At 43.2% G+C, this 14,833-nt stretch overlaps 1 protein-coding gene and 1 long non-coding RNA gene across 4 annotated transcripts in view; one reads left to right on the top strand and one right to left on the bottom strand.

Moving 5' to 3' along the window:
* The window catches only part of mecr (mitochondrial trans-2-enoyl-CoA reductase), a 72,301-nt gene extending 62,566 nt beyond the window's left edge, over nt 1-9,735 (bottom strand). For both annotated transcript variants that reach the window (XR_015752118.1, XM_043717333.2), the window contains exon 1: nt 9,570-9,735. Coding sequence is in view for 1 of the 2 variants with exons in the window: in XM_043717333.2 (XP_043573268.1) it covers nt 9,570-9,709 (140 nt within the window). In the remaining variant the exon portion in view is untranslated. The remainder of the gene's footprint in view (nt 1-9,569) is intronic.
* Nucleotides 9,736-9,772: 37 nt separating this feature from the next.
* LOC148142136 (uncharacterized) overlaps nt 9,773-14,833 on the top strand; it is a 64,040-nt gene continuing 58,979 nt past the window's right edge. For both annotated transcript variants that reach the window (XR_015752119.1, XR_015752120.1), the window contains exon 1: nt 9,773-10,143. This is a non-coding gene — a long non-coding RNA (uncharacterized LOC148142136). The remainder of the gene's footprint in view (nt 10,144-14,833) is intronic.

Genomic DNA, 14,833 nt, shown 5'->3' on the forward strand with positions numbered 1-14,833 from the left:
GAGGGATATGGGCCAAGTGCTGGGAAATGGGACAATATTAGGTTAGGATATCTGGTCGGCATGGATGAGTTGGACCGAAGGGTCGGTTTCCATACTGTACATCTGTGACTCTATGAAAGGAAAGGTTTAGATGGATATGGACCACATCCAGGCAAATGGGACCAGTTCAGTTTTGGAAACCTGGTCAACATGGACAAATTAGGCCAAAGGGCCTGTTTCTGTGCCATATACGTCTTATCCTCTGTTGGCCAGTCTGCAAAACTTGCATCTGTAGCGTAACTGACACCTTGCAGAGACATAGATGATTTTTCAAATTGAGATGCCATCTCTCAGGAAAAAATTCACTCTGATTTCATGCAAAAGAATTGTTCAATTTCATTGTCATATAACATTGACTCATTTTGATATTTTTGGTATTACTTATTTTCAGTGGAAAAAATGTTTATTGGACTGAATTGTGTTTTTTTAAATTCTCTTCACCACAGTTCAATTTGAACAGCTTTCAGAGTACAACATACTTAGTTTCCATATAGCAATTCACCATGTTGGTCAGAACCATCCTAAACTGATTTATGTACATATAATTTTGAAACAGTTACATGTAATTATGGAAGTAGCAGGGAATGTTTAAGATGAACTTAAATTACTGAAACGTGGAAAATTATTTTGATAGTTCTCCTGAGGAACTTTGCCTGCAATAATCCAAAACTCCTTGAGTATTTCATTGGTATGTAAAACTTCATTATGTGCTGAAATCCTGATTTTTTTTTGGTTTAAATTCACAATTTATTGTTCAGAGTTATAAACTAAATTTCAAAGTGATTTAAAGTATTCCTCAATTGGTTGGTAATTTTTTTAAATTGCTAAATTGAGTCATACAAATGTGATAACTGAAAAATGTATACTTAATATTCCAATTCACAGCAACACGCTTAATGTTCTCCGTTCTACCACTAGAACAGCCAAGCAACGCGCACACTAATTTTAAATGTCAGTGGCATTTTGATCATTTCTTTTAACAGCATTAAAAATATTAAAATTAAAATTCCCCAAATGTCTGAAGAACTGTTCATGATCATTCAAAGCTGCAACCATGTTTACTATTTTTTAATGTATATGAGTTTTCTAGTTCAAATCAATATAAACTTGACTGATTTTGGAGGTAAATACAGCAGAGTTACAAAGGGCCTAAATGTGTAGCATTAGAAATCTATGTATTAGAAAACAGCTGTGTATATTTTGTCTTCATTCGTGTGATGCTTGGTTGAACTCTGTTTTACAACTTCTGTCCTGGTCACTTTCCAAATTTATTGCGTTCCTGTACTCAATATTCTGACCAAGAAAGGAAAGCATACCAAACATCATCTTCACTATCCTGTCTACTTGCGACCCCACTTTCGAGGAGCTATGAACCTGTACTCCAAGGTCTCTTTGTTCAGCAACACTCCCTAGGACCTTACCATTAAATGTATAACTCGTGCTAAGATTTGCTTTCCCAAAATGCAGCACCTCACATTTATCTGAATTAAACTCCATCAGCCACTTCTCAGTCCATTGGCCCATCTGGTCAAGATCCTGTTGTAATTTGAGGTAACCTTCTTTGTTGTCCACTACACCTCCAATTTTGGTGTAATCTGCAAACCTACTAACTGTACCTCTTATGCTCGAATCCAAATCATTTATGTAAATGACAAAAAGTAGAGGATCCAGCACCGATCCTTGTGGCACTCCACTGGTCACAGGCCTCCAGTCTGAAAAACAACTCTCCACCACCACCCTCTGCCTTCTACCTTTGAGCCAGTTCTCTATCCAAATGGCTAATTCTCCCTGTATTCCATGAGATCTAACCTTGCTAAGTCTTCCATGGGGAACCTTGTCGGATGCCTTACTGAAGTCCATATAGATCACATCTACCGTTCTGGCCTCATCAATCCTCTTTGTTACTTCTTCAAAAAACTCAATCAAATTTATGAGATATGGTTTCCCACGCACAAAGCCATGTTGACTATCCCGAATCAGTCCTTGCCTTTCCAAATACATGTAAATCCTATCCCTCAGGATTCCCTCCAACAACTTGCCCACCACCAAGGTCAGGCTCACTGGTCTATAGTTCTCTGGCTTGTCCTTACCACCCTCCTTAAACAGTGGCACCACATTTGCCAACCTCCAGTCTTCCGGCACCTCACCTGTGACTATCGATGATACAAATATCTCAGCAAGAGGCCCTGAAATCACTTCTCTAGCTTCCCACAGGATTCTAGGGTACACCTGATCAGGTGCTGGGGATTTATCCACTTTTATGCTTTGAGACATCTAGCACTTCCTCCTCTGTAATATGGACATTTTGCAAGATGTCACCATCTATTTCCCTATCCTTTTCCACAGTAAATACTAATGCAAAATATTCATTTAGTATCTCCCCATTTTCTGCAGCTCCACACAAAGGCCGCCTTGTTGATCTTTAAGGGGCCCTATTCTCTCCCTAGTTACCCTTTTGTTCTTAATGTATTTGCAAGAACTCTTTGGATTCTCCTTAATTCTATTTGCCAAAGCTATCTCATGTCCCCTTTTTGCCCTCCTGATTTCCCTCTTATGTATACTCCTACTTTCTTTATACTCTAAGGATTCACTCAATCTATCCTGTCTATATCTTACATATGCTTCCTTCTTTTTCTTAACCAAACCCTCAATTTCTTTAGTCATCCAGCATTTCCTATACCTACGATCCTTTCCTTTCACCCTAACAGGAATATACTTTCTCTGGATTCTCGTTATCTCATTTCTGAAGGCTTCCCATTTTCCAGCCGTCCCTTTACCTGTGAACAGCTACCCCCCAAATCAGCTTTTGAAAGTTCTTGCCTAATACTGTCAAAATTGTCCTTTCTCCAATTTAGAACTTCAACTTTTAGATCTGGTCTATCCTTTTCCATCATAATTCCATTAGATTTAAAATAATGGTCACTGACCCCAAAGTGCTCCCCCAGTGACACCTCAGTCACCTGACCTGCCTTATTTCCCAAGAGTAAGTCAAGTTTTGCACCTTCTCTAGTAGGTACATCCACATACTGAATCAGAAAATTGTCTTATACACACTTAAATTCCTCTCCATCTAAACCCTTAACACGATGGCAGACCCAGTCTATGTTAAAATCCCCTACCATAACCACCCTATTATTCTTACAGATATACTGAACCAGAAAATTTTCTTGTATGCACTTAAATTCCTTTCCATCTCAACCCTTAACACTGTGGCAGCTCCAGTCTATATTTGGAAAGTTAAAATTTTCTACCACAACCACCCTACTATTCCTACAGATAACTGAGAAGTCCTTGCAAATTTTTCTCAATTTCCCGCTGACTACTGGGGGGTATGTAACACATTCCAAATAAGGTGACCATCCCTTTCTTATTTCTCAGTTCCATCCAAATAACTTCCCTGGATGTATTCCCAGCCATAATCTCCCTAAGTACAGCAGTAATACTATCACTTATCAAAAACACTACTCTCCCTCTTCTCTTGCCCTTCATTTTTATCCTTCCTGTAGCATTTGTGATTAGATTAGATTCTCTACAGTGTGGATAAAGGCTCTTCAGCCCAACAAGTCCACACCGCCCCTCCGAAGAGAAACCCACCTAAACCCATTCCCCTACCCTATATTTACCCCTGACTAACACACTTAATACTGTGGGCAATTTAACATGGCCAATTCATTTGACCTGCACATCTTTGGATTGTGGGAGGAAACCAGAGCACCCGGAGGAAACCCATGCAGACACGGGGAGAATGTGCAAACTGAAGGGCCTGTGCCCGAAACGTCGAATCTCCTGTTCCCTGGATGCTGCCTGACCTGCTGTGCTGTTCCAGCAAAAAAGTTTCAACTTTGATCTCCAGCATCTGCAGACCTCACTTTCTCCTCAAACTCCACACAGACAGGCAAGAATTGAACCAAGGATCCTGGTGCTGTGAGGCAGCAATGCTAACCACTGAACAAGCGTGCCGCCCTGGAACATTAAGCTGCAGGCCTGTCCATCCCTGAGCCATGTTTCTGTAGTTGCTCTGATATCCCAGTCCCATGGTCCTAACCGTGCCCTGGGTTCATCTGCCTTCCCTTGCTTTGAAATAAATGCAGTTTAATTTATCAGTCCTACCTTGTTCTCTGCTTTGTTCCTGCCTGCTCTGACTGTTTGACTCACTCCTTTTCCAAACTGTACCAGTGCCAGATTGATCTCTATCCTCACTATTTCCCTGGGTCCCATACCCCCACCTTACTCGTTTAAATCATCCCGAGCAGCTCTAGCAAATCTCCCTTCCAATTCAGATGCTATCCGTCCTTCTTGTACAGGTCACTTCCATCCCACAAGAGATTCCAATTCCCCAAAAAATGTAAAGCCTTCTCCCCTACACCAGCTCCTCAGCTACGCATTCATCTGCTCTATCCTCTTAGTCCTAATCCTCACTAATTCGTAGCACCGGGTGCAATCCAGATATTATTACCCTTGAGGACCTCCTTTTTAAATTCCTGTCTAGCTTCCTATATTCTCCCTTCAGAATCTCATTCTTTTCCTCTCCTACATATACAGTGACCTCCTGCTGGTCCCTCTCTCATCTGAGAACATTTTGCACCTTTTGAGACATCCTTGATCCTGGCACCTGTGAGATTTGTTTTTGCTGCCGGCAACAGAAACGTCTGAATGTGCCTCTGATTACACAGTCCCCTATCACAATGGATCATTTGGAACCCAACATACCCCTCATTACATTAGAGCCATTCTTGGTACCAGAAACTTGGCTGTTTGTACTACATTCTCCTGAAAGTACATCACTCCTTAATTTTCCAGAACAGCATACTTGATTGAGATTGGGATAGCCACAGGAGACTCCTGTCTCCCTCTCTTATCTTTCCTGGAGTTAATCCACTACCTGACCGTATCTGCAGCTATTTTCCCTTCCTATAACTGCCATCCATTACACCACCAACTAGTGTAAATTCCTCATTGCCTCTAATCTGCCACTCCAATCGATCCATAAGATCTGATGGGATTCACAACCAAAGACACTTCCTGCACACAATCATCAGTAACATGGAAACTCTCACTGAACTCCCATATCCCACAGGAAGAGCACATCATCTACTAAAGGCCATCTTTGCTCCTTCACAATCTACAGACCCAGAAAATAGCACCACCTTATTGTTTTAGTTTAGTACTTACTGTTTATATTTTTAAAATTTAATCAAGAGACCGATCTCATCAAGAAAGAACCCACTCTACTCACTATTGTAGATTTATAGCAAGGTTACACTCAAAAACTATGCACTTCTCTGATCCTGTGCTGCGAGCTCTCCCACACAGGTTCGTCCAAGGTCAGCTGTGAATTTCGTTGTTGTTGACTTTTCCTAGACACTCTCCAATGTCCAGAGATTTTTTTAAAGGTTAGATTAGATTCCCTACAGTGTGGAAACAGGCCCTTCAGCCCAACCAGTCCACACTGACCCTCTGAACAGTAACCCACCCAGACCCATTTCTCTCTGACAAATGCACCTAAAAGTGTTTAGATCAGAGTGGCGCTGGAAAAGCACAGCATGTCAGGCAGCATCCGAGGAGCAGGAAAATCGAAGTTTTGGGCAAAAAGCCCTTCATCAGGAATGCACCTAACACTATGGGCAATTTTGCATGGCCAATTCACCTGACTTGCACATCTTTGGACTGGTATTTGAACTCAAACAGCAAAGGCAGCAACTGTGCAGATTCACTGCTGTGTCAGATAGCTGTATAGGTTTCTTTCTCTGACAATGTGGTCACTGCCTTTGTCTGCCGTCCACCTTTCTAAAAGTGCCGTTGATTTGATCTTCTTTCCCCCAAAAGCTCTAAAACAATCATATAGCACATAAAATAGTAATTGCTGCTCCTGGAATTTGAGGAAATCACTTCCAATGCTTAAAATAGGAGCAGCTCTTCCAGCCACAATTTTTCCCCATCCTCCATCTCGGTATACCAAGAATCCTAATCCCTATCTATGTAGCTGTCCAAATAGCTTTTAAATGTTATAGCTGTACTTGTCTCCACCACTTCCTCTGGCAACTTGTTCCATGTACACACCACCCAGTGTGAAAATTTTGCCTCTCAGATCCCTTTGCAATCTTTCCCCTCTAACCTTAAACCTACACCCTCTAGTTTTGGACACTTCTATCCTGAGGGAAAGAACCCTTGGCTGTTCAACTTATCTATGCCACTCATGATTTTATAAACCTCTATTAAGGTCACCTCTCAGTAGACAAATGGGGGCAGGAAGAACACAGCAAGTCAGCAGCATCAGAAAGTGGATAGGTCAATATTTTGGGTATTAACCCACCTTCAGAATTTCTTTTCCAGTCCTGAACAAGGGTTAAAAACATAAAATGTTGACTTCACTACCTCTGATGCTGCCTGGCTTGCTGTGTTCATCCAGCCTCCTGTTTGTCTACTTTGGATTCCCGCATCCGCGATTTCTTTTGTCTCTAACCAAGGTTACCCCTCAGCCTCATATGCTCCAGGGGAAAGAAAATGTCCCAGCCTATCCAGCTTCTCCTTATTCATTAAACCTTCCAGTCTCACTAACATCCCTCCAAGTGTTCTTTTATATCTTTTCCAGTTTACTACCATCCTTCCTATAGCAGGATGAACAGAACAATACACTACACAGTACTCCGACTGCGGCCTTACCACTGTAACATGATACCCCAACTCCTGTACTCAATACTCCGATCGACAAACACAAGCATTGGTGAAGAGGAATTTGGCAACCGGTCTACCTGTGATGCTACTCTCAAGTAACTGCGTGCATGCACCTCTAGGTTTCTCTGAGAAAGTCCTGCCCTGGTTTGTCTTACCAAAATACACCACCTCATATTCTTTACTTGCTGTAAAACTCCCAAAGTGACTTATTCCACCCCAGGAAACTATTAGTGACTAAATTGTTAGGCAAGGCACACCTTGTTGAAACCAACTGAAATCAACAATCAAAGAGAACACTCACCACCTTCAAGTCCAATAATCTGAAATCCAACCTGGAATTAGAGATTTTAATCCCAACAATTCCCAATTTGTTATGGACCAGACCAAACCCTCTCAAAATATATTTAGATAATCTAGACCCAAACATTTTTGTATAGAGTCATAGAGATGTACAGCATGGAAACAGACCCTTCGGTCCAACCCATCCATGCCGACCAGATATCCCAACCCAATCTAGTCCCACCTGCCAGCACTCGGCCCATATCCCTCCAAACTCTTCCTATTCATATACCCATCCAAATGCCTCTTAAATGTTGCAATTGTAGCAGCCTCCACCACACCCTCTGGCAGCTCATTCCATACACATACCACCCTCTGTGTGAAAAAGTTGCCCCTTAGATCTCTTATATCTTCCCCCTCTCACCCTAAACCTATACCCTCTAGTTCTGGACTCCCCGACCCCATGGAAAAGACTTTGCCTATTTACCCTATCCATGCCCCTCATAATTTTGTAAACTTCTATAAAGTCAAGGTAAATGTAAGATGTGGTGTTCCAGATGCAATTCAATTGGTCAAAGTACCAGGCTTGAAACAAAGTAGAATTTATTCATAAACTATAAGTACAGACGAAATAAAAATAAAATAATTGGCTTAGTTACAACTCAACAAGCCCATTTCCACCAGCAAAGTTACGAATTTTTGATTTTTAGTATTGTTCCTGTTTCACCACATGCTGCGTTACTTTCAAATGTTGTCTAGCCAATTCACCCATTCTGTTTAATCTTTCCCTATGATTTGACATACTATAAATATGTAGTCTCTGAAGCGCAGCTCACCAATTTCAGAGCAACCCTCTAGTCTTCTGGCACTTCACCTACAGCTGTCAATAATGTATATATCTCTGCTATGGGCCCCACAATTTCTTCTCACATGTCCTGGGATACACTTGATCAAGTCCCGGGGGTTAGCTATTTTAAGACCTCCTCTGCCATAATGTTGACTCTTTTCAATACACCATTATTTCCTTGTGAGTTCTCTACTTTCCATGTCTTTCTTCACAATAAATACTGACAAAAAATATACATTGAGGCTCTCACCCATCTTCTGTGCCTCCATATATGGATAAATTTGTTGACCTTTAAGGGACTTTATTCTCTCCCTAGTTACTTTTTCACCTTAATACACTTGTAAAATCTCTTTAGATTTGCCTTATCTGCCACAGATATCATATGTTGCCTTTCTCTTCTCCTGATTTTCCTCTTAAGTGTACTTCTACAACCACATATTCCTGAAGGGATTCACTTGATTCCAGCTGTCCAGACCTGACATATGCCTGATTTTATTTTGACCAGAGCTTCAATATCTCTAGTTAGTCTTCCCTAATGCTACCAGCCTTGATCTTCACACTGAAAGGAATACAGTGGCCCTGAATTGTCATTATCTAGCTTTCTGAAAGCTTCTAACTTGCCAGATGTCCCTTTGCAGGCAAACAGTCTCCCCCATTAACTTTAGAAAGTTCCTGTCTAATATTATCAAAATTGGCCTTGCCCCAATTTATAACTTTAACTTGTAGATCAGACTTATGTTTTTGCATAGCTACTTTAAAACTAAAAGTATTATAGTCACTGGTCCCAAAGTGCTCCCCAACTAACACCTCAGTCACTTATCCTACCTTATTTCCCAAGAGGCAGTCAGGTTTTGTCCTTTTCTTGTCCTGCCATCTACGTAGAGAATTTTTTCACCAAACACACAAATTCCTCCCCATCCAAACCCTTAATATTATGTTAAAAATCACACAACACCAGGTTATAGTCCAATCACCTGATGAAGGAGCGTCACTCCGAAAGCTAGTGTGCTTCCAATTAAACCTGTTGGACTATAACCTGGTGTTGTGTGATTTTTAACTTTGTACACCCCAGTCCAACACCGGCATCTCCGAATCATGCTTAATATTATGGCAATCTAAGTTACATCAACTCAGTCTCTGTAAATAAGTAATAAAACTTAGATCAGTTTCCCAAAGTCAATGAATTACTCATGTTGGAAAGAAAGGCTTCCTGGCACTAAGAAAATAGCAGAATTCTAGAAGATATTATGAAATGTTTTAAAACTCAACGTCATCTTCAACTCCTCGCTGTTGCTTGCACGATGTGGGAAAGTAGTTATTTTTCAGTAGTCACCTTAATTATATATTTCATTACTGTCGCATTTTCTTGCTCCTTTTACCGGTTTACTTTTACTGTGGCTAGTTTCTAAAAGTTTCCTGAACTCAAAAATGAAATTTGAAGAACTATGGGGGGGGGGGAATGAACAACGATATTGATAGAGTTGTAATCCCATGTTTTCACGGGTGTACAATATTGAATTATGCTCACTCGGGGGCACGAGGTTAAAAAAGCACACCCTTGAAGATTTTATTGTTTGTCAGTACGTATTAATGGTAAAAGTTCGTGAAGCGGTGGTTGAACTGAGGCAGCAGCTGGCTCCAAAGTAACAGCCTGCGATATGGGCCTGACCTCAATTGGTAACTCTTTTCCCCCTCTATCAGTAACTCTGAATCTAGTTTACTCTCTTACCGGATAACACGGAGAGGGTCGCCATGCTTGTGGTAAATTAGAGCTTCGCAAAGTCCCCTGGCCATTACACGACACAGAGATCTCCAGTGATCAGCTCCCCTCTGGCCCAGGGACCGTACAGAGAGCCATCTGAGCGCCATGGCTCCGTTACCCAGGCAACGGCCATGGCCGCGCGCTGATGACGACACCGCCATGGCGGGCGCGCGGCAAAGACGCCCTTGAACAAAAAACCGAATAACACAAATTTCTCAAAAAATAATATAACTGTCCTGCGATTGGTGGATGGTGAGATTTTAAATGCCAATATCTTTCAGAAAAGAGGTCGGCGACATAGGGTCTGCAGGACAAACAAACTGGACTGAAGAATAGCTGGTTACTCCGTTAGGTGACAATAGAAATTGTTGGAGAAATTTATCAAGTCTGAAAAGAGAAAAGCCAAGCCAACGTTCCGAGTCTGATGACCTTTCACCAGAACTTAAAACAGGGGGAAAATTATGATGTTTATGCTGATGGATGGAGGAATGGAGTGAATAATGTGCAGTGGAGACTGTGCTCAGAGGGAGAGAATAAAAAGGTAGGGGCAAACAGACGGATTGCTGAAGATAGGTCAGGAGAGGGATAAATACCAGGCAGGGTGCGAAAAAAAATGTAAAATGGTTTGGCTTACTGCAAGCTACCCATATAAAACAGAGTTTAAAATCATGAAACATCAGGTTATAATCCCACAGGTTTATTTGAAAGTACAAACTTTCGCAGCGCTGATCCTAGACAAAGAAAACTTGTACTTTCAAATAATCCTGTTGGACTATGATTTGGAGATGCCGGTGTTGGACTGGGGTGTATAAAGCTAAAAATCACACAACACCAGGTTATAATTCAACAGGTTTAATTGAAAGCACTAGCTTTTGGAGCGCTGCTCCTTCATCGGGTGGTAGTGGAGGGCTCAATCCTAACAGAATTTATAGCAAACATTTACAGTGTGATGTAACTGAAATTATACATTGAAAAATTGATTGTCTGTTAAGTCTTTCATCTGTTAGAATACCATGATAGTTTCACTTCTTTCATGTGTAAATCACAAAACCGTTTTTAAAAAAAGTTGCATTCTCAGGTTAGCTGTTAACAATGGTGATAGCTAGACAATATGTTGAAGGTGTTAGCCCCCTGTGTTCTCTATGTCATGATGTTTAATTCTAATCTAAAAAGTGAGAAAATGGAGTTTTACATGAATTCATGCAGTTTTTGAGCAAAGTATAATGTAACCCTGCAAATATAAATTCACCCCACAAAATATATGTGTGCATGTGGGTCTTTGTCTGTCTGTCTGGGTTGGGGGTTGTGAGTGTGAGAAAGCGTATGTGTGTGTAGTGAGAGCAGAGTGTCTTAAGTCTGTGAAGGGGTGCATGTGGGAGTGTGTGTGTCTGTAAGGGTTTGTGTGGGTGTCTGTGTGCGCGGCTGTGTATATGTGTGCCCGCGTGTGTGTCTGTGTAGGAGTATCTGTGTGTGTGTGTATAGTGCAATGGTGGTCACCTGTAATGTGACATGAACCCAAGGTCCCGGTTGAGGCCCTCACTATGGGTACAGAACTTAGCTATCAGCCTCTGCTCGGCCACTTTTCGCTGCTGCCTGTCCCGAAGTCCGCCTTGGAGGATGGTCACCTGAAGGTCCGAGGTCGAATGTCCTGGACCACTGAAGTGTTCCCCAACTGGGAGGGAACACACCTGTTTGTTGATTGTTGTGCGGTGCCCATTCATCCCTGTCATAGCCTTTGCTCGGTTTCCCCAATGTACCATGCCTCCAGGCATCCTTGCTTGCAATGTATAAGATAGACAATGTTGGCTGAGTCACATGAGTACCTGCCATGTACAAGGTTGGGAGGTGTCCCCATGCGTAATGGTGGTATCTATGTCCACACTCTGACACGTCTTGCTGCGCCTACCGTGACAGGGTTGTATGAAATTGTCCTGAGAGCCGGGCAGCTTGCTACGAACAACGATCTCTTTGAGGTTTGGCGGTTGTTTAAAGGCAAGTAGTGGAGGTGTGGGCAAGGTCTTGGTGAGGTGCTCATCCTCATTGATAATGTGTTGCAGGTCACGAAGAACATGGCATAGTTTTTCAGCTCCTGGGAAATACTGAACAATGAAGGGTACCCTGTTGGTTGCAGCATGTGTATGTCTCCTGAGGAAGTCATTACGGTTCCTTGCTGTGGCACATTGGAACTGGCGGTCGATGAGTTGGGCATTGTACCCTGTTCTTGTGAGGGCATCTGTTTTAAAAAATTCTCAAGGTCAGGTTCGTAGGAGAGTAGTCTGACACAGAACAAACGACCAAGAGGCGAGTCTGCTAGAATATGGGCATTTTATTCCCCGCAGCGTCGCCACAACCAGGTCTCATACAACGGGTCTGGCTTATACTCACTCTACATGTTACCAGAACTGGGAGCCGTCAGTTCTCGTAGAGCGGTTGCCAACAACCCACGCTCGGCGGTTAAACGTAACCCCGGAGCAGACTCACCGAACTGGAGACTTTTCCAGCTGATATACTCTTTTCCAGATATAAACATTCATGTGAACAGCAGAGCAAGGCTAAAAAACACATTCCATTCTGGTTACATACAGATAAGAAGATTCACACGGGGAGGTGTGTAATAAGATTCACACGGGACTAAGCAACACCTCCATTCCGGTTAGATTCACACATGTATTGGGACATAATTTTTAACCGTTTCACCACAGCATCCCTGAGTACTTCCAGGTGCCCATCACGTTCCTCCTCATCTGAGCAGATCCAGTTTACGCGTAGGGCTTGTCCATAGGGGATGGCTGTTTTAATATGTTTTGGGTGGAAGCTGGAAAAGTGTAGCATTGTGAGGTTGTCTGTGGGTTTGCGGGAGAATGTGGTGCTGAGGTGTCCATCCTTGATGGAGATGCATGTGTCCAACAATGAGACAGATAGTCAAGAGTAGTCCATGGTGAGTTTGATGGTGGGATGAAACTTGTTGATGTCACTGTGTAGTTTTATCAGTGATTCCTCGCCATGCCTAACTCATTGACCGCCAGTTCAGACGTGCCACAGCAAGAACCGTAATGACCTCCTCAGGAGACAGACATGTGCTACAACCGACAGGGTACCCTTCATTGTTCAGTATTTCCCAGGAGCTGAAAAACTACGCCGTGTTCTTCATGACCTGCAACACATTATCAATGAGGATGAGCACCTCACCAAGACCTTGCCCACACCTCCACTACTTGCCTTTAAACAACCGCCAAACCTCAAGCAGATCGTTGTTCGTAGCAAGCTGCCCAGCTCTCAGAACAACTCCATACAACCCTGTCACGGTAGGCGCTGCAAGACGTGTCAGAGTGTGGACATAGATACCACCATTACGCTTGGGGACACCTCCCAACCTTGTACATGGCAGGTACTCATGTGACTCAGCCAATGTTGTCTATCTTATACGTTGCAAGCAAGGATGTCCGGAGGAATGGTACATTGGGGAAACCGAGCAAAGGCTATGACAATGGATGAATGGGCACTGCACAACAATCAACAGACAGGAGTGTTCCCTCCCAGTTGGGGAACACTTCAATGGTCCAGGACATTTGACTTCGGACCTTCAGGTGACCGTCCTCCAAGGTGGACTTCGGGACAGGCAGTAGCGAAAAGTGGCCGAGCAGAGGCTGATAGCTAAGTTCGGTACCCATAGAGAGGGCCTCAACCTGACCTTGAGTTCATGTCACATTACAGGTGACCACCATTGCACTATACGCACACACACGCACTCATATACACACAGGCGCGCGCACACAGACACCCACACACACCCTTACAGACACACACACTCCCACACTCACACATGCACCCCCTCGCAGACTTAAGACAATCTGCACTCACTACACACACACACACACACATATGCTTTGTCACACTCACAACCCCCAACCCAGATAGACACACACACACACAGACAGACAAAGACCCACATGCACACATATATTTTGTGGGGTGAATTTGTACTTGCAGGGTTACATTGTACTTTGCTCAAAAACTGCATGAATTCACGTAAAACTCCATTATCTCACTTTTTAGATTAGAATCAATCTACACATCATGGCATAGACAGAGAACACAGGGGGCTAACACCTTCAACATATTGAAAATGTGTTGCTGGAAAAACGCAGCAGGTCAGGTAGCATCCAGGGAACAGGAGAATCGACGTTTCGGGCATAAGCCCTTCTTCAGGAATGAGGAAAGTTTGTCCAGCAGGCTAAGATAAAAGGTAGGGAGGAGGGACTTGGGGGAGGGGCGTCGGAAATGTGATAGGTGGAAAGAGGTCAAGGTGAGGGTGATAGGTCAGACTGGGGTGGGGGCGGAGAGGTCAGGAAGAAGATTGCAGGTTAGGAAGGCGGTGCTGAATTCGATGGATTTGACTGAGACAAGGTGGGGGGAGGGGGAATGAGGAAACTGGTGAAATCCGAGTTCATCCCTTGTGGTTGGAGGGTTCCTAGGCGGAAGATGAGGCGTTCTTCCTCCAGCCGTCGTTTTGTTGTGGTCTGGCGATGGAGGAGTCCAAAGACCTGCATATCCTTGGTGGAGTGGGAGGGGGAGTTGAAGTGTTGAGCCACAGGGTGGTTGGGTTGGTTGGTCCGGGTGTCCCAGAGGTGTTCTCTGAAACGCTCCGCAAGTAGCCGGCCTGTCTCCCCAATATAGAGGAGGCCACATCGGGTGCAGAGGATGCAATAGATGATGTGTGTGGAGGTGCAGGTGAATCTGTGGCGGATATGGAACCCTCCAACCACAAGGGATGAACTCGGATTTCAGTTACATCACACTGTAAATTTTTGCTATAAATTGTGTGTTAGGATTGAGCCCTCCACTACCACCTGATGAAGGAGCGACGCTCCGAAAGCTACTGTGCTTCCAATTAAACCTGTTGGATTATAACCTGGTGTTGTGTGATTTTTAATTGTTGGACTATAACCTGGTGTCGTGTGATTTTTAAATTTGTTCACTCCAGTCCAACACTGGCATCTCCATATCATATAAAACAGGACCTTGGTGTGGCAGTAAGTAATGTACATGGATATGAGTGTTTATGTTCTGGAATTGTTAAATGCAATGTTGAGCCCTAAAAGTGTGTAAGGTCCCTAGATGGAAGATGAGGTGTGGTTTCTCCAGCATTGAACCTCAATGAAGCACTACAGCATGTCTGAGAAAGAAATGTTGGCATGGGAATACATGGTATTGTTAAGTGATAGGTAACT

This window comes from Chiloscyllium plagiosum, unplaced genomic scaffold, assembly GCF_037043375.1.
Source record: "Chiloscyllium plagiosum isolate Xiang-an unplaced genomic scaffold, Cpla_swu_hap1 HiC_scaffold_30, whole genome shotgun sequence".
In the NCBI taxonomy this organism is placed as follows: domain Eukaryota; kingdom Metazoa; phylum Chordata; class Chondrichthyes; order Orectolobiformes; family Hemiscylliidae; genus Chiloscyllium; species Chiloscyllium plagiosum.